The sequence below is a fragment of the Petaurus breviceps genome, unplaced genomic scaffold, assembly GCF_028583685.1.
Source record: "Petaurus breviceps papuanus isolate PSGF00001 unplaced genomic scaffold, PetGlider_PUasm1.0 184, whole genome shotgun sequence".
Lineage (NCBI taxonomy): Eukaryota > Metazoa > Chordata > Mammalia > Diprotodontia > Petauridae > Petaurus > Petaurus breviceps.
In genome coordinates this window covers 10,872,551-10,892,803 of record NW_027185793.1, presented here as the reverse complement: position 1 = coordinate 10,892,803, position 20,253 = coordinate 10,872,551, and the positions used below count along the sequence as shown (strand labels likewise).

At 36.9% G+C, this 20,253-nt stretch overlaps 1 protein-coding gene across 2 annotated transcripts in view; it reads left to right on the top strand.

The window, feature by feature from the left end:
• Positions 1-20,253, top strand: part of FBXL17 (F-box and leucine rich repeat protein 17) — a 572,591-nt gene that overhangs the window by 376,207 nt on the left and 176,131 nt on the right. For both annotated transcript variants that reach the window (XM_069088133.1, XM_069088132.1), the window contains one exon: positions 1,619-1,695. In XM_069088133.1, the coding sequence (XP_068944234.1) occupies positions 1,619-1,695 (77 nt within the window). The remainder of the gene's footprint in view (positions 1-1,618; positions 1,696-20,253) is intronic.

Sequence of the window (20,253 nt, the reverse complement as noted above, 5' to 3'; positions counted from 1 at the left end):
TGTTCAACAGATATTAATAAAGGTTAACATAGTGAAGGATGTATATGGCAGGGTATATTATGACTTTTCAAATAATATAAAGGACAAGACAGAAAAATACATGGTATTATTAATGGTTTTTAAAGTAAAATAATTTATTTTCTTTAAGTATTGGTGGAGCTTTGAAGGCAGAAAATATCCTTTAAAATCCTTAATTTTGAAATAAACCAGAAAAATGTTATTTCTTATATGCATATTATCTATATATGCATCTATATGTCTATGTAGATATATATCTTTATTTCTAATAATCAAAATTACCTATGTACACAAAGATTTTAGCAAGGAATTTAAGAAAAATAAGATTAATAGGATTAGATTTTAATGTTATTTTACATATGGATTTTCCTATAATCTACAGGCTACTTTTTAACTTGTAGAATCTATAGATTAAAAAAATATTAGTAACAGTGACTGGAAATTATTAGTCAAAAACAAACAAATAAAAATGGGGAAGAAAGTACATTGTAGGAGGATTCCTGAGGGTCAGTGTAGGATAATATGTGTTGAAACAAAATGTATCAATAAATTTAAAAAATAGAAAATAGTAATTGTTTCCTGGTGAACCAACTCAGCTACACAATTAATAATTGGACAAAGGTTAATCATTTTACGTGACATTTAACTTATTATGTATATGTATATTCATATATATGCATATATAGTTATATTTACCATGAGGCTTATATTATAAAATATAATATGGCATGAAATATATTGTAATATGTAAAAAAATATGCGTTCAGTGATGTCCTTGGAAAGCTCTTCTTTTTAACATTCAAGAGTATGATTCTAGCTCACCTTCCATACTTATTACATGACACTCCTTTTATTACACAGTCTTCTTCCCTGTTCTGGGTTCCATCCATGCCGTCTTCTTTGATGGTTTTTTTAGTCAAGATTCCTTTATCATGCCTTAAGGCTTAGTGTACCCCCTACCTCTCCCCAGCTCCCTGGTGCAACTTGTACTCTTCATTTCTGCCAAGCATTTCTTGATCTTCCTAATTGCTAGTCACCTCCTACCTTCTGAAAGTTACTTTATTTACTATATATTTCATATATATTATTTACTATATATTCCATAAATATTTCATATTTACTTTATTGGACTATCGTGACCCAAGCACTTTGCTAAGTGCTATGGATATTCAAATACAAACACAAATAGTCCCTTCTAAGTAACTTATATTCCTCTGAGCAATTTTTTTAAATATCCATAATACCTGGCACTTAGTGGTACCTTAAGAAATGTGAATTGATTTTCAGATATTATATATTCTGTTATTGTATTATCAAACATTTTGATGTTTTTCAATATTTTGTAAACCTTAGGTTATAGAATATAGAATGCGTCAGTCACAGATATGTATAATATACTAATTTGGAGATTGGAATATACAGAGTTTAAAAGCAATGAACATAATGCTTTTTCTTGAAATAGCTTGAAAGATGATTATTAAAAGAAGAAATTGTAACATCCATCAAAAACTGGCCTCTTAGAGTATGTGATGGTTAGAGGCTTTGTTAATTTAGCATGAAATACATTAGTATAATTTGCTGTTTTTATGTGTATTAACAGGTGTGTGGAGGTCATTGCAAAAGAAGGACAAAACCTGAAAGAGCTGTATTTGGTGTCTTGTAAGATCACTGACTATGGTATGTAATTGGACATTTTTTCCTTAGTATTTTTCAAGATTAAAAAAAGATGTAAAATAACTTTTTAAAATTCATTCACAGACCCATAAATGAACAAATATATAAAAACCTTTTATCTTTAAGTAATTTTACATTAAAATATAAGATAAGCCCAACCTAGACTACTGTGAAAGAATATGAATGTATATATTGCCTGCAAAAAATTTTCTCTTTATGTGAATAACTATCAGGACTCATTGGGAATGAGTATCAGAGTAATTACAAAATTGCATTTGTTGCAAAAATAAACACAGATAAGAAATTACTGGGATGACTTGATTTGCTTAAATTTTTGCTATTGAAGTTATTGCTGATGAAATCTCAGATACAGAGATTTTAAAACCTCTCTTTTGATTAGTATGACAGACTTTCATTTTTTGAATGCACCAGAAGGAGTTTCCTATGCAGGAGAGATTTATTTGCTTTTAACATTGAAAATGGGGAATGACTATTTGTTTTTGTGTCTCTCTCTCTCTCTCTCTCTCTCTCTCTCTCTCTCTCTCTCTCTCTCTCTCTCTCTCTCTCTCTCTCTCTCTCTCTCTCTCTCTCTCTCTCTCTCTCTCTCTCTCTCTCTCTCTCTCTCTCTCTCTCTCTCTCTCTCTCTCTCTCTCTCTCTCTCTCGTCAACTTTAGCCCATCTTTTCTTTCAGGAATTGTTGTGTTTCACCTGAACATAGATATAGACCTAATTGGCAAGATTTATGGGATAATTGAGCTAGTTGCTAATCTCTGCCTCCCAAAATTCTTTATTTTGCTTTGTATTGACAAAAGTAAATGTCTGAAAGTTGATATAAAATTCATCTACAAGTGAAATATACCAGTGATTTATTTCTTCGCATCCTTTGATAGTTTTCTGGTTAAGAATTAAGAAATATTTCTAATTGTTATAAGTACCTATAATACTGAGTCTAACCACAGCTGTTGCTCTATGAAAGTTTGCCTGTGATACTGTCCTGTGTGTAATACTTCCATGGATTTTTGTATAATTAAATAGCTCAGAAAAATGGAATTAGCCACCACTCAAATTTCTTATCTTTTCTGTGACTGTTACAATACTTCCAAACCCTCCATCTTGACATCTGCTGATATTTGTGTTCTGGAACTTTCTTGCATAGTTGTTTATGTAATGCTTTTTATTACCATGGAATTTAATTTGTTAGAATATGGCTCCCTAAAATTATTTTTCTTTATAAAAAATAAGCCTTAATTCCATTTTCATATTAACATATACTGAGTTCTCAATTATCTAATGACATTTCTTAGAAAAGGGCATTGAAGATCATCTAGCTCAATTCCCTCATTGTAAAAAATTAGATTAATTGAAATTAAGAAGGAGTAAGTGACTTTCCTAAGGTCATATAGCTAGTTTAGTGGCAGAACTGGGACTTTACTTGTTCAAAGTATTCATGTAGGCAGCTAGGTGACACACTGGATATAGTCTTGAACTTAGAATAAAGAAGACCTGACTTCGAATCTCAATTCAGGCATAATACTTATGTGACCTTGCCCAAGTGATTTAATTTCTCAGCAACTTCATTTTCCTCATCTGTGAAATTAGCACCTACCTCAGAGGGTTTCAGTGAGGATAAAAATGATATAATATTTGTACAGTATTTTACAAACCTTAAAACACTGGCCGGTTAGTTGTCTGTCATTCTCGAAGAGGACCAAAATGACATCGCTGTGCCCAAGTCAAGTTTCAGCGTGTCCGCTGTGACTGATCAGACCAGTGTGAGCTTGGAATGCTCTACCACAGGTCAGGCATAAATAGCCTGTGTGAACATCTGGGGTGGATTCTCTAAATTTGTGCATCCTGCGTTTCCTTTGAGCCATTTCAATTCTGCTTTGCTCATAGAGCACAGCACCTTCTTTGATATGGGCACACCATGCTGAGTGATCCTGTGCCAATGTCTCCCATGTCACACAGTTAGTTCCAAAGTTCTTGAAAGAGACCTTGAGAGTATCCTTGTATCACTTCTTTTGACCACCATGTAAGCATTTAACCTGTGTGAGTTCTCTATAAAATAGTCTTTTTTGACAAGCATAAGTTTTACATTCTCTATACATTCTAGGTATTATTATAGTTGTTATTGTAATATCTCTTTTAAATATCAGTCTACCTGTGTATATTCCAAGTCTAGTTCTATTTGTAGGCTATTTCATATATACAGTTTTTCTAGAACACTATATAGTTTATTAAGTCATGCCTATACTGGCTTCTTTGCTCTTGACTATGTTATTCTTTTTTTTTTTTTTAAAGTATCCTCCCTTGCTTATCAGGGAAATGTTTTGGAATCCAGATCTCAGATTTTAGAATTAATAGGTCAGATAATTCAGGGAAAGTTTGGACTCTTTAGCTCTGCTTAGTTTCTTAGTTGATCCTTTATATACATTGACTATAAAGAAGAATTGCCTTTTCTTAATATGTTGTTTTATGTGGAAAGAAATTGAGCAAGGAATGAAATGAGAATCCACTTTATTCACACATTTCTTCTCTATTTATGCCAGCTCTTCCTAGTGTGATTTCACTATTTGGTATAAAGAGCCAGGATGATATAGTGAAAAGGGCAGAGATTTTGGAGTCAGAGAATCAAGGTTGAATCCTAACTCTACTACTTGGCAGCAACTTAAATAAGTTTAGAAACATCATTTAACCTCTCTCATCTATTGCCTCATATAGGAATTGAGAGAGATTGACCTTTATGACATGTGATGTGCCTTTCAAAGCTGAATTCTTTAATCCTATGAATTGCTAGAAGACTAGATATATCTTATTTTCATTTAAAAATAAAAAACTTGGGATGGCTAGGTGGCACAGTGAATAAAGCACTGGCCCTGGAGTGAGGAGGACCTGACTTCAAATATGGCCTCAGACACTTAACACACACACACACACACACACACACACAAACTAGCCATTTTACCTTGGGCAAGTTGCTTAGCCCCAATTGCCCTCCAAAAAGCAAATAAATAAATAAATAACTTACTTCTAATTGAAATACAATGGTTTGGGTATTTGCCCATCAGTGTAAATAATTAACAATTGTGCAGTAGTCTCATGGAGAAGCTAATTAGAGCTGGGGTTTGATCATGCTGGAAGGCCCCTCATGTTTGCAAAAGAAAAAGAAAAGTTTGAAGGAAGAATGCAATATGAAGGTGAATAGTAGAGGAGGAAGAAATAGAATGAGTTTGTCTTTGGATATGTTGAGTTTAAGATTCCTATACAGGATATCCAGCAATCAGTCATTTGTCAACTGAGGGTAGATATATAGATTTGAGAGTCATCTATGTAATGGTATTAATTGAGCCAATGGAAACTTAAAAAATCAAAGAAGAGAATAGTGTCTAGACCACTTGAGAATACCTACACTTAGTAGGATAATGACCCAGCAAAGAGGAATGAATTATGGTCAGACACTTTGGAGATAAAACAGGAGAGAGCAGTGCCATTGAAACCAAGAAATTAGAAAGTATCCATGAAGAGTGAGGAATTGGCAATATCAGAACCTGCAGAGAAGTCTAATAGAATGAAGACAGATTAAAGATTTAGTAGTTAAGAGATCACTGTTAACTTGGAAAAAAGCAGTTTCAGTAAAGTAATAAGATGGAAACCAAATTGCCAGAGATTGAGATTTGAGTGGGAGGTAAGTAGATAGAGGCAACAAACATAAAGTAACCTTTCTAGACATTTGATTTTGAAAGAGAGAAGAGACAATGACTTGAAGGAATGACTTGAGTCAAGACTGCTGTCCTCACATCTGAAAATTTGCCTGAAGCAGAACAGATGTGTTCCAGTGCCTCCCTCATTTTAACTCTGAATTTTCCTGTTTCAAGAATATTTCTTGGGGGATGGAGTCAAGATGGCGGAGTAGAAACGACCTCCCCACAGCTCTGGGTTCCACCTTCCCCAGGCCATGTAAAAAGGGAACTCTAAACAAACTTTGGAGCTGAAGAACCTACAAAATGACACAGAGAAGCTAACCTCGTGCTGAGGACAGCCCAGCAGGCCGGCAGGAATCGGTGGTCTAGGAGCCAAGCCCAGCCCCAAGCCAAGGCTTTAGCCCCAAGGCGGGCCTGACCAGCCACCTGCTGGAGGGACTCCAGATCAGTAGCAGCTGTGGTCTTTTCCAGATTTATCAACACATAGATGCAAAGGACAAAGTGAGAGGTCAGTGCAGTCTGGAATTTGGGACCCAGAAAGTGGGAGTGTATGGCTTTTGCCCCTGGGACAAGAAGCCGCTGACATGGCAGCTTCAGTTCCTGGCCTGCAGAGTGTAGGGGGACCAAGCACCAGTCTGAGGGGTAATCGCTCTTGCTTTCACCTTATTGGATCTAGATTGCAGTCTAGGGTAGAGGTCCTGGGGTGTGTGTCTAGCTTTCCAGAGCATGTGGAGACCTCAGAGAGGGCCCCCATCTAATACCTCAGGCATCTGAGAAAACCCCAGCATATGGGATGAAAGCTCCCCTGTCTGGTGGCAGAGTCCTACTGTGGCAAAAAGCCCAGGGGTCAAGTGACTGAGGGGTGACATGACCAGGCAAAGGAAACAAAGCAGACAGAAGATTCCAACATTAGACTCCTATTTGGGGGACAAAAAGGAGCAAAGCATGGAACAGGAGGAAGAAAGTGAAGTCACAATTCCTGCACCAAAAACTTCAAAGGAAAATACGAACTGGCTACAGGTCACAGGGGACCTTAAGAAGCAGATAAGAGAAGTGGAGGAAAAATTGGGAAGAGAAATGAGAAAGATGCAAAAAAATTACAAAATGAGAGTCAACAGTCTGACTGAGGAAAATAACACCTTGAAAAATAGACTAACTCAATTAGCAAAAGAGGCTCAAAAAAGGCAATGAGGAGAAGAATGCCTTAAAAAGCTGAATTTGCCAGATGGAAAAAGAATCTCAAAAGCTCAATGAGGAGAATCATTGCTTCAGAATTAGATTGGAGCAAATGGAAGCTAATGACTTTATGAGAAATCAAGATGTTGTTAAACAGATCCAAACAAATGAAAGAATAGAAGGCAATGTGAAAGATCTCATGGGAAAAACCACTGACCTGGAAAATAGATCCAGGAGAGATCATTTAAAAATTATTGGACTACCTGAAAGCCATGATCAAAGTAAGAACCTAGAAATCATCCTCCAGGAAGTTCTCAAAGAAAACTGAGCTGATGTTTTAGTACCAGAAGGCAAAAATAGAGATTGAAAGAATCCAGTGATCACCTCCTGAAAAAGATGCCAAAAAGAAAACTCCTAGGAATATTATAACCAGGTTCCAGAATTCCCAGATTAAGGAGAAAATATTACAAGCAGCCAGGAAGAAACAATTTGAATATAGTAGAAACACAATTAGTATAACATAGTATCTACCAGATTCTACACTGAGGGATCGAAGGGCTTAGAATATGATATTCCGGAAGATAAAGGAGCTTGGATTGAAAACAAGGATCACCTACCCAGCAAAACTGAGTGTTATATTTCAGGGGAAAGTATGGTCATTCAGTGGAATAGAGGACTTTTAAGCATTCTTGCTGAAAAAACCAGAGCTGAGTAGAAAATTTGACATTCAGATACACAAGAAGCATGACAAGGCAAACAGGGAAAAGAAATCATAAGGAACTTATCAAAGTTGAATTATTAACATTCCTACATGGAAAAACAATAATTGTAACTTACGAAACTTTTCTCAGTAGTTAAAGGGAATAGAAATATATATATATATGTCTAAATATGAGGTTATATGGGCATATGAATACATATGTGAATGTGTGTATATATGTTTACAGGTATACATAGAGGGCGCAGGACCAATTTAACAGGAAGGGATGATACTTAAAAGGTGAAATTAAGAGGTGAGAGAGGAATATAATGAGAGGAGATGGGGAGAGACAGAATAGGGTAAACTATCTCATATAGAAGAGGCAAGGGAAAATGTTTATAATGGAGGGGAAGAATAGGAAGGCAAAAGGGAATGGGTCCACCTTATTCCCATTGAATTTGGCTTGAGGAGGGAAAGAAATACACACTAAATAGGGTATCTCACCCTCCAGGAGAGTAGAGGGGGAAGAAGATGAGACGGGGGATGATGGAAGGGAGGGCAGGTTAGGGAGGAGGGAAGTTGGAAGCACCCAGGGTTGAAAAGTGACAGGATCAAAGTAGAAAATAGAACAAGTGAGAGGTGGGATAGGAGGGAGGGAAATATAGTCATTCTTTTACAATATATCTACTATGTTATTGTTTTACATTAGACACACTATACTGAACTGCTTATCTTCCCAGTAAGGGTGGGTGACAAGGGAGGAAGGGAATGAATCTTTAATTCAAAGTTTTAAAATCAAATATTCATATGTGTGTGTGTATACTTTTATTAATACTATTTTACATGTAATTGGGAAATAAGATATACAGGCACTGGGACATAGAGATCCATGGGAAAAGTAGAAAGGGGTATGGGAGAAAATATGGGAGAGAGCAGATTGGAGAAGGGAATATCCTGTGGGACTGCTATTTTGGGGTTGTGGGTAGGTGAAAAACAGGGAGAAAATTTATAACTCAAAATCTGGCGGAAATGAACGATATAAATCAGAAATTAATAAAGCATTTGAAAAAAAAAGATTATTTCTTTCCAAAAAACTACTTTATAGAGCTAGAAAAAATAGTAACAAAATTCATTTGGAAGAATAAACGGTCCAGAATATCAAGGGAATTAATGAAAATAAATGCTAGGGAAGGTGGACTTAGCTATACCGGATTTCAATCTGTATTATAAAGCAGCAGTCATCAAAACTACTTGATACTGGCTGAGGAATAGAGGAGTGGATCAATGGAATAGATTAGGCACAAGAGATTCAGAAATCAATGACTATAGTAATCTATTGTTTAATAAACCCCAAAACCCTGATTTTTGGGATAAGAACTCACTATTTGACAAAAACTGCTGGGAAAACTGGAATATAGTATGGCAGAAACTGGGCATAGACCGTTATCTAACACCATATACCAAAATCAAGTCTAAATGGGTGCATGATCTAAGTATAAAGGTTGATACTGTAAGCAGTCTCAGAAAACAAGGAATAGGTTTACCTGTCAAATTTGTGGAGAGGGAAAGACTTTAGACTAAACAAGAATTAGAGGACATTATAAAATGTAAAATGGATAATTTTGACCACATGAAATTGAAAAGCTTCTGTACAACAAAGCCAATGTAAGCAAGATTAAGAGGGAGGTGGGAAATTGGGAAAGAATTTTTACAACCTATGTCTCTGACAAATGACTCATTTCTAAAATATACAGAGAATTGAGCTAAATTTATAAGAATACAAGTCATTCCTCAGTTGATAAATGGTCAAAGGATATGAACAGGCAATTTTCAGAGAAAGAAATTAAAGATAGCTATAAGCACATGAAGAAATGCTCTAAATCACAATTGATGAGAGAAATGCAAATCAAAACAACTCTGAGGTACCACATCTCACCAGTCAGATTGGCTAAGATGACAAAAGAGGAAAATGACAAATTCTGGAGAGGATGTGGGCAAATTTGAACACTAATGCATTGCTGGTGGAGTTGTGAACTGATCCAGCCTTTCTGGAGAGCAATCTGGAATTATGCCCAAAGGGCTATAAATACTTTCATATCCTTTGACCCAGCAATACCACTCCTAGGGTTATATCCCAAAGAGATCATAGAAGTGGGGAAAAGAGCCATATGTACAAAAATGTTTATAGCAGCTCTCTTTGTGGTGTCAAAGAATTGGAAATTAAGGGGGTGCCCATCAATTGGGAAATGGCTGAACAAGTTGTGGTATATGCATGTTGTGGAATACTATTGTGCTATAAGAAACAAGGAGCAGACGGTCTTCATGCTGAGAAGAGTAGAACCAGAAGAAATTTGTACACAATTAGAAACATAACGTATGTGTGATGACCAACTTTGATAGACTGACTCTTCTCAGCAACGCAGTGATATAAGTCAATCCCAAAAGACTCATGATGGAGAGAAATGTGTACATCCAGAGAAAGAACTAGAAAGAACTGTGTTTATATCCAGATGGAAGCAAAATACCTGATCTTTTTCCTTTTCTTGTTTGGTTTTATGTCTTCTTTACCATATTTCATTCCATCTGATACAATCTGTCTTTATAACCTGACTGATGTATAATGTGAAAGTATTTACAGATCCTATACTTGACTATATGCCGCCATGGTGGGGAGGGTAGGGAGGAGGAAAAAATGTGAAACTCAAGGAATTGTGGAATTGAGTCCTGTAAACTAAAAGGAAACAAACAAATTAATTAAAAAATAAATTAAAAATTTTTTTAAAAATATTTCTTATAAATAATATATTGTTGAATTCTGTTTTCTGCTTCCATTTTGTTATCCACTTCCATTTTATGGGCAAATTAGTCCCTTTACATTCATGGTTATGATGATTGATTATAGATTTCCCTCCAGGCTTTCCTCTCATATTTTTTTCTCTTCTTTTTTTCTGAATCTCTCTGTAAAGAAGGGAGTAGAGAAAGAGAAGTAATTTGATCCACATTAGTAATCTCTCATTGAAGTGATCTTCTATCCCTCCTTAATTCACAAAGTCCAGACTTTGATCTCTGGTTCTTATATTTTCTGTCTTTTTAATCCTGGCTTTAAATGAGCCATGATTTGAAGATAAGTTTATTTTACTCTATTCTGTCTGTAACTCTCCTCTCCCTATTAAATACCCCCTCACTGTCCGTCCCAATTGCCCTATTGAATTTTATGTAATTTCTATACCAAATTATTTGTGTGTATGCTTGTGAGAGGGCAGCTATGTTGCACAGTAGCTAGAGCACCAGGCCTGAAGTCAGGAAGACTCATCTTTATGAGTTCAAACCTGGACCAGTCACTAACTAGCTGTGTGAACCTCGGCCAGTCACTTAATCCTGTTGTTTGTCTTAGTTCCTCTTCTGTAAAATGAGCTAGGGAAGGAAAGGGTAAACCACACTAGTATCTTTGCTAAGAAAACCCCAAGTGGTCATGAAGAGTCAGGTGGGACTGAAACAACTGAACAACAACAGTAACAACGTTTGTTAGAATGGGCTGTGAGTATACACGAAGCAGGATTTAAACCATGACACATGTGTAGCATAGTAGACTATTGCAGAACATCATTTGTAATATGTTCTTTTCTCTTACAGCCATCAAAGATGCTCTAAATATATATATATGTAAATAAAACTTTTTTAGGTTCAAAATCTAGGTTTCATCATTGACTCTTTACTCTCTTCCTGTGTATTTAATCTCATGTCAAATCCTGACATTTCTACCTTTTGTAACTTCTCTAGTATTTTCCCCCTTTCTCTCTTCTGATAGCACTACCACAGTGGAGCAGGCTCATCACCTTATTCCTGGACTGTTGTAGTAGCCCTGTGGTTAGTCTGTTGGACTCTACTCACTCCAGTCGATCCTTCAGTTATCTGTCAAACTGATCCTCTTAAAACAAAAATTGAGCTGTGTTCCCCTTTACCCCCATTCAGTATATTCCAATGGTTCCTATTACCTGCAGGATCAAATATAAAATCTTCTCTCTGGCTTTGTAACCCTTCTAACCTGGACCTTTCTGAACTTTCCAGTCTTCTTAGAGCTTTCTACCCTGCATTTACCTTGTGATCCAAGGACAGTGATTTCCTTGCTCTTTGTTGAGCAAAATGCTTTGTCTCTCAACTTTGTGCATTTCCACTGACTGTCTCCTGTGCCTGGAATTCTCTCCCTTCTCATCTTGGTCTCCTGCCTTCCTTCACTTCTTTTAAGTCCCCACTAAAATGTACTTGTACTTAGAAGCCTTTTTCAATTCCTGTTAATGCCAGTGCCTTCTCTTGGTTTATTGTCTCTAGTTTATCCACTTGTTTGTAACAAGTTGTTTCCATGTTACCTCTCTTTCTCCCCCACCCCCACCCCCTGCCATGAGACTGTAAGCTCCTTGAGGGAAGGACTGCTTTTTGCCTTTCTTTAAGCATTACACAGTGCCTGTGCTTTAAAATGTTTATTGTCTTGATTTGACTTACTGACTTTTGTAAGAAAAAGGCATGTTGTTTGTACAATATAGTTTTATGTATACACTATATTAATCTTAACTATGACCTTTTGGATTTTGTTCACAAAAGGACCAATTGTCCCATGAAATGATACTTTATGTTATTTTGGAGTATACAATAAGACCAGCTCTGTCAGTTCTTTTGTTTTCTTCTCCAAGGAAATCTGTTAGTTATCCTTTATATTTTGCAACTTACTTTTCCATCTGATTTTATTTAGAGAAAGCATGTTACTTTTAATACTATTTAGATTATCCAATAGTGTCTCTTTTCATTGAATAGGGTTTCATCTTTAGGCTACCAAGAATTAATGTTTCTAGAAAATCTAACAATTATGATGATCTTAGAAATCTATTTGTCCTTTTCTGCTGCTAAGCCATTATCACTGCTGAAATGGAAAGGCATTGTACATGCCCAAGGATTATTTTGTATTTTATTTGTTCAGTAAGGTGCTGTAGCCAAAGAATTCATCATCACATGGCCAGACTACTGTCTAGCTAGCTCCTCCATATTTCCCTATGTTGGTCTTCAGACTGTGGATAGAATCTATCTCTAAGATCCTATTTAAAACCTTCCCTGCATGGTAATATCAGTAAAGCATTATAAATAGAATATTTATTTTATTTTAGAAAGTTGAATATTAACCCAAATTGAGAAGACCTGCTTCTCAGTGTTCACTCTATACCTTTTGCTCATTTAATCAGAGTTCTAGGCATGTGGCCATTTGTTGTAACAGTTTAATTTATTTGTAAAATTAACTTCACCTAAATACTTAATTTAAATATTTAACTACAAGAAACATATCGTAATTTCCTTCCTAACCAATTGTAATTTATCATTTCCAAAAGACTTTATAATTTCACGGTGTTTTATAAATAAGTAGCTATTATTTTTTTTTTCATTTTTAAAATGCTTTTATTAACCTCTGATTTACATCATTCATTTCTGCCAGATTTTGAGTTGCAAATTTTCTCCGTTTTTCCCCTACCCACCACCCCAAAATAGCAGTCCCACAGGATATCCCCTCTTCCACTCTGCTCTTTCCCATATTTTCTCCCATACCCCTTTCGACTTTTCCAGTGGATCTCTATGCCCCAGTGCCTGTATATCTTATTTCCCAATTACATGTAAAATAGTATTAATAATAGTATATATATGTATATATACATATATATATATGAATATTTTATTTTAAAACTTTGAATTAAAGATTCATTCCCTTCCTCCCTTGTCACCCACCCTTACTGGAAAGATAAGCAGTTCAGTATAGGTTGTACATGTGTAGCTAATGCAAAACAATAGCATAGTAGATATATTGTAAAAGACTGACTATATTTCCCTCCCTCCTATCACACATCCCACTTTTTCTGTTCTCTACTCTGATCCCATCCATTTTCAAAAGTGTATGCTGCCAACTTCCCTCCCCCCCCCGCCTGCCCTCCCTTCTGTCATCCCCCCTCTGATCCCTTTCCCCCCTACTCTCCTGTAGGATGAGATACGTTATTATTTAGTGTGTATTTCATTCCCACCCAAGCCAAATTCAATGAGAATAAGATTGGCCCATTCCCTTTTGCCTTCCTTTTCTTAACCTCCATTGTAACCATTTTCCCTTGCCTCTTCTTTATGAGATAGTTTACCCCATTCTGCCTCTCCCCATCTCCTCTCATTATATTCCTCTCTCACCTCTTAATTTCACCTTTTAAGTATCATCCCTTCCTGTTAAATTGGTCCTGTGCCCTCTATCTATGTATACCTGTAAACATATATACACACATTTACATATGTATTCATATGCCCATATACCTTCATATGTAGACATATATATACATATATATTTTTTTTCTACTCCCTTCAACTATTTTCATACTAAGAAAAGTTTCATAAGTTACAATTATTGTTTTTCCATGTAGGAATGTTAATAGTTCAACTTTGATAAGTTCCTTATGATTTCTTTTCCCTTTTTACCTTCTCATGCTTCTCTTGCTTCTTGTATCTAAATGTGATATTTTCTATTCAACTCCAGTTTTTTCATCAAGAATGCTTGAAAGTCCTCTATTCCACTGAATGACCATATTTTCCCCTGAAACATGATTCTCAGTTTAGCTGGGTAGGTGATTCTTGGTTTTAATTATCATATTCCAAGCCCTTCAATCCCTCAGTGTAGAAGCTGCCAGATCCTGTGTTATCCTGATTGTATTTCCACAATATTCAAATTGTTTCTTCCTGGCTGCTTGTAATTTTCTCTTCTTAATCTGGGAATTCTGGAACCTGGCTATAATATTCCTAGGAGTTTTCTTTTTGGGATCTTTTTCAGGAGGTGATCAGTGGATTCTTTCAAACTCTATTTTGCCCTCTGGTTCTAAAATATGTGGGCAGTGTTCTTTGAGAACTTCCTGGAGGATGATTTCTAGGTTCTTACTTTGATCATGGCTTTCAAGTAGTCCAATAATTTTTAAATGATCTCTCCTGGATCTATTTTCCAGGTCAGTGGTTTTTCTCATGATATATTTCACATTGCCTCCTATTCTTTCATTTGTTTGGATATGTTTAACAGCATCTTGATTTCTCATAAGTTATTAGCTTCCTTTTGCTCCAATCTAGTTCTGAAGCAACGATTCTCCTCATTGAGCTTTTGAGATTCCTTTTCCATCGGCAAATTTGGCTTTTTAAGGCATTCTTCTTCTCATTGCCTTTTTGAGCCTCTTTTGCCAATTGAGTTAGTCTATGTTTTAACGTGTTATTTTCCTCAGTTCAGGCTGTTGGCTCTCATTTTGTAATTTTTTTGCATCTTTCTCATTTCTCTTCCCAATTTTTCCTCCACTTCTCTTATCTGCTTCTTAAGGTCCTCTATGGCCTGTAACCAGCTCATATTTTCCTTTAAAGCTTTTGGTGCAGGAGTTCTGACTTCACTGTCTTCCTCCTGTTCCATGCTTTGCTCCTTTTTGTCCCCAAAATAGGAATCTAATATTGGAATATTCTGTCTGCTTTGTTTCCTTTGCCTGTTTATGTCGCCCTTCAGTCACTTGACCCCTGGGCTTTTTGCCAAGGTAGGACTCTGTCCCCAGACAGGGAGCTTTTGTCTCAAATGCCCATGGGCAAAAGCCAGGCACTCCCACTTAATGGGTCTCAAAGTCCAGACTGCACTGACCTCTTACTTTGTCCTTCACATCTATGTGTTGATAATTCTGGAAATGGCCACAGCTGCTGGTGATCTTCCAGCCGGCGGCTGGTCAGGCCCACCCTTGGGCTAAAACCTCTGCTCACAGGGCCTGGGCTCGGCTCCCAGAGCGCTGTACTGGCTGATTCGTGCCGGGCTGTCTTCAGCGGGATGTTAGCTTCTCTGTGTCATTTTGTGGGTTCTGCAGCTCCAAAGTTTGTTCAGAATCCCCTTTTTACATTATTTGGGGAAGGTGGAAGCCGGAGCTGCTTGGAGCTTGTGCTTCTACTCTGCCATCTTGACTCTGCCCCCAATAAGTAGCTATTCTTAATAGTAATCTTGTGCTGTGGATCATTAGAGATAAGGGAAATTTAGGCCAAATACATTTTGTATTTGGTTTTGTTGTTCCTTATCTTAAGGCCTGTTCTTAGGAGGTTAGGTATGTAGGAATTTTTCCTGGTGTCCTGGCAAAGGTCTAAATTAGACTATCACCGAACATTTATGGTGGGATGTTATTGTACTTACACTAAAAAAAAAATTAACCTAAAAGGTCAGAATAATTATAACTCCTTGCAGTAGGCCTTGTTTATAGACCTTATTGTAGCCTTATTTAATCTTAGGCTAATTTAACTTTTCATTTATTTGTTCATCCATTCAACAACTAGTAAGCAACTGTTATAATAATATTAACTCACTTATATACTTTCAATCATCAGTAAACATTTATTAGTTGTCCGTTATGTATCATTGTGTTAAGCCCTGGGGATACAAAAAGAGGCTAAAGGCAGCTCTTGACCTAGAGAAACTTACAATCTACTGGGGGAGATAACATGCAAACAAATATATACGATGCAAGCTACATAAGGATAAATCAGAAATAATGATCAGAGTAAGAGCACTAGAATTAAGAGGAGTTAGGGAAGGTTCCTATGAAGATAGGATTTTAGTTGGGACTTAAAGGAAACAGGGAGGTCAGTAGTTGAAGCAGAGAAGGTAGAGTGTTCCAGACCTGGAAGACATCCAGATCAAATTCCCACAGTTGAGAGATGGAGTGTTTTGTTCATGGTGGCAATGTCGGAGGAGAGAAGGGGGCATATAGGAGAGATATTGCAAAGGTAAAATTGACAGACCTTAGCACCAGATTGGATATGGGGGTGAGAGATCATGAGGAGTACAGAATGACTCACTAGTTGTGAGCCTAAGGGACTAGAAGGATTGTGTTTTCTTCTGTAGTAATTGGCAAGGTAGGAGGAGAAGAGGGTTTGTGGGAAAGATAATTAGTTCTGTTTTGGACATATTGAGTTTAAGATAGCTACTGGACATATAATTTAAGATGTCAGAAAGGCCATTGGAAGATGCAAGATTGAAGCTCAGCAGAGACTGGGGAAAAATATAGGTATATCTGAGAGTCATCAGCATAAAGGTGATAATAAAATATATGGGAGCTAATGAGATCAACAAATAAAGTAGTATAGAGGAAGAAGAAAAGAGGGCCTAAGACAGAACCCTGAGGAACATCTAAGGTTAGAGGGTGTGAGAATGGGGGTCAGATGGGTTTGGGGAGAACCAGGAATGAATAGTGTTCTGAAAACCTAGATAGAAGAGAGTATCAATGAAGAGAGAGTTATTAGCAGTGTCAAAGGTTAGAGAGAGGTCAAGGAGAATGAGGATTGAGAAAAGAGCATCAGATTTGACAACTAAGAGATCATTAGCAACTTTGGAGAGAGCAGTTTTGGTGTAAGGATAAGGTCAGAATCCAGATGTAAGGGGATAAGAAGAGTGTGGAAAGAGGGAAATTAAGAGGCACCTACTATAGATAGCCATTTCAAGGACTTTAGCAGCAACGGAGAGAAAAAATATAAAACAATAATTAGCAGGAATAGAAAGATTAAGTGAGGGTTGTTTTTTTTTCATGATGGAGTCACGATTATGCTTATAGGAAATCAGCTAGTAGAGAGGGAGAGATTGGAAATAAGTGACAGAGTGGGGATGACAGACAAGTCAGTCTGTTGAAGGAGAAAGAATAGAATGGGACCTTTTGACTAAGTAGCTGTAGCGGCAAACACCCCAGCATCCCCAGGGTAGCTGCCAACACAGGTTCTTGGATCTGCTTTTCTAAAGGAAAGCAACTCAAAATGGGTTAACAATCTTGCTTTAATCAATGAAACATATATCATTTACCTAGTTCAAGGGGAAAAGGTCAGCACCCCAAACTTCAGAGTATACAGAGGTTACTAGCAGAATTTACAAGACAGAGAAACATTTCAGCAGACAGGGTTCCAAACTATCCAACCTTTACATACATCCATACTTAATCACAGTTACCAGAGAGGGAAGCATAAGCATCTGGGTTTTCAAAACCAGGGGGCTCTCAACGGTTACCCAGAGTCTCATTTGGTCAAATCACACAACACTTCTCAAAGTGAGCCCCCCCCCCCCAAAAGTCTCACATCAGGGATTATATAACCTTCTCCTGGGTCAGAGAATGTAACAACCCTCTTGACCCACTGCCCAATCACAAAGCGCCAAGGCGTGTGCATTCCTGAAAAACCAGCCTCCCACCACATGCTCCAGGTGCACTTAACCTAGGGGCAGGGAAGATCTTAAAAATTTACATTCCTTATAACAGTAGCCAGGTTAGCCTTGGTAAGGGGTAAGGGTACTTCATCATCTGAGACACGGGTGAAGGAAATATTGGCATTTTTTTCTCACACAGAACTTGTTAGGTAAGTAGTACCAGTGGTAGCATTTTCATTTTCTATTTGAGGAAAGTGAATTTTCAAATTAATTGACTTTGGACTGCAAATGCATAGAATTAGAATTAGTCTTGTAAATATTGTGAAGTTTTCATGGGTCAGTTAGTCCAACCACTTCCTGAATAGAACTTCCTTCTTGACCTCTCCAGCAAGAGTTCGTCCAGCCTCTTCTTGAAGACCCTCACTGATAAGGAGTCTGGGCTACTATACACAGGAATTTTGTATCTTGTAGAGAAACTATATGTGTTTGGTGTGAAAGAAGAAGAGAAAAGGGGTTTTAAAAAAATCTACAAATCAGTCAATAAGTATCCTTTTTTTTTGGATGGGGGTAAGGTAGGGCAGTTGGGGTTAAGTGACTTGCCCAAGGTCACACAACTAGTTTTGTGTTAAGTGTCTGAGGCTGGATTTGACTCAGGTCCTACTGACTCCGGGCTGGTACTCTATTCACTGTGCCACCTAGCCACCCCAATAAGTATTCTTAAATGTCTTCAGTGTGCTAGATTATATAATGTATAAAAAGTAGAGCATACCTACTTGTAACAACTACATTTGTGATAACGGGAAGGTAGCATATTTACAAACTGCTAATGATTTTTAAATTAATAAATTTTTTAAAATAATGATTATTTATGTCAATATGCTATAACAGTTTTCTAAAATGTGGTCTTCCACTGTGAAAAATAATTCTCAATGGAAGAAAATAGCTTGTTAGGGAAAGAGTAATTAATATTGAGTAATGTTTGATGAATAATTATTATAACATTTCCTTTATCTACTCCACCATCTGTCTTAGATGGAATTCCCCAGTATTTTATCTTCTTAACATCCCTAACCCAGGGTTCACATAAGGCTTTCAGATTTCCTAAAATAACACTATACTGTTTAAGGGATTTTTCAGTTTCTGTCATAAGAAACATTTTTTGAAATCTGTTTTACCTATTGTGCTTCTACTTTACCTTCATTTTGAAAATGGCAATGAAATCTCAACAATATTTAATCCTTCTACATTGTGTGTTAGAAATTCTGTTTGAGATGTAGAGAGTTTCTTGAAAACCTAGAATGAAGGATCCATTGGTCTTGATTTTGTCCAGTATACCCAGACTGACTATCCTGCTTTAGTGACTTAGAATAATATTTGTTATTATAAAGTGTTATTAATAATAACACTTAAGAGACCCACACAAATCTCAATGTAAGAAAAATCAGCAACTTAACCAAAAATAGATCTCTAGATAGATAACACAGTACATAGAACATTGGGCTGGGAATCAGGAAGAGTTGAGTTTGTCACTTAAACCTCTATTTACTTCAGTTTCCTCAATTGTAAAAAAGGGATGATAACAGGGTTATCACAGGGTTGTTATTTAGCACAGTGCCTGGCATGTAGTAGGTACTGTATAAATGCTTATTCCCTTCTAAATGTATAAGATTTCTTTCAGGTATAACTTTCTGTTCTTTGAAATGTATAAAATGCTCAGCTAAAACTGAGTTTGATGGACTAGATTTTGTGTTCATTCTTGATTTACATGTATCAGAAAGTGTACCAAATGTAAGAAGAAACTTCCCCATGAACTAAATTTGCTCTAATTCCTAGGATGTTTCAGAAATATTTAAATGCTTATATTATAAAATCCAACACAGTTTATACCTTAACTACTGTTGAACCCAGACTTTCATTGGGAAATGGAATTTGCCTCTCAATTCTTATTGCACTTAGAAGACTTTGGGTTTCCAAATGAATATTATTTATCCCAACAATTAGCATTCTGCATAACTGTTAAATAGGTGCTATTATAGACAAAGAAAGGAGGCTAAGAGAGGTTAAGTGACTTGCCCCAGATTCACAGACTGGTAATTGTCTGAGGTAAGATTCAAACTCAGGTCTTCCTGACTTCAGTATTCTATCCACTGCCCATCTTGGTCTTTCTGTGTCACCTGGCTGCAGTAGGAACAGCTCTCTCATTGAATCAGAAGGTAGCAACTCACTGATTGAGAAAAAAGGGGCCACGTCATTGGAGGGCTGTCGAGAATTGCAGTTTGGGTGATAGATGAGGACCATCCTTCCCCCTTCTTCCTTCCCTCCTTTTTCCAATCTGTGTAGCCATGATTATCCAGAGTAAAACATCCCATTCAGTAGCTGTTGGAAAAGCCAGTTGAAGAGAGTTCTCGAGGGAAGGGGAATAGAATAAGCATTTATTAAACACCTACCTTGGGGAAGCACTGTAGCAAGTACTTTACAAATGTGTCATCTGATCCTCACAATGACCTTGTCAGGTAGGTGCTATTATTATCTTCATTTTATAGAAGCAACATACTAAACAGGCTCAGATACAGAGACACAGGCAGGCTAAAAGCAACTTTAAAGGAGCAGGAGCTCTGGCCGCAACAAAGAGAGCCCAGTAAGTTCCCAGGAGCATTTGAAAGTTACTCTGCAGAAAATGATTGGAAATCCTATTGACCATCCCATCTGGGGGCAGCTCTCAAGGCCCTGTAGTTCCAGAGCTGTGTATTGTCTTGGCAACATGTTTTCTCTACATGTGTGTC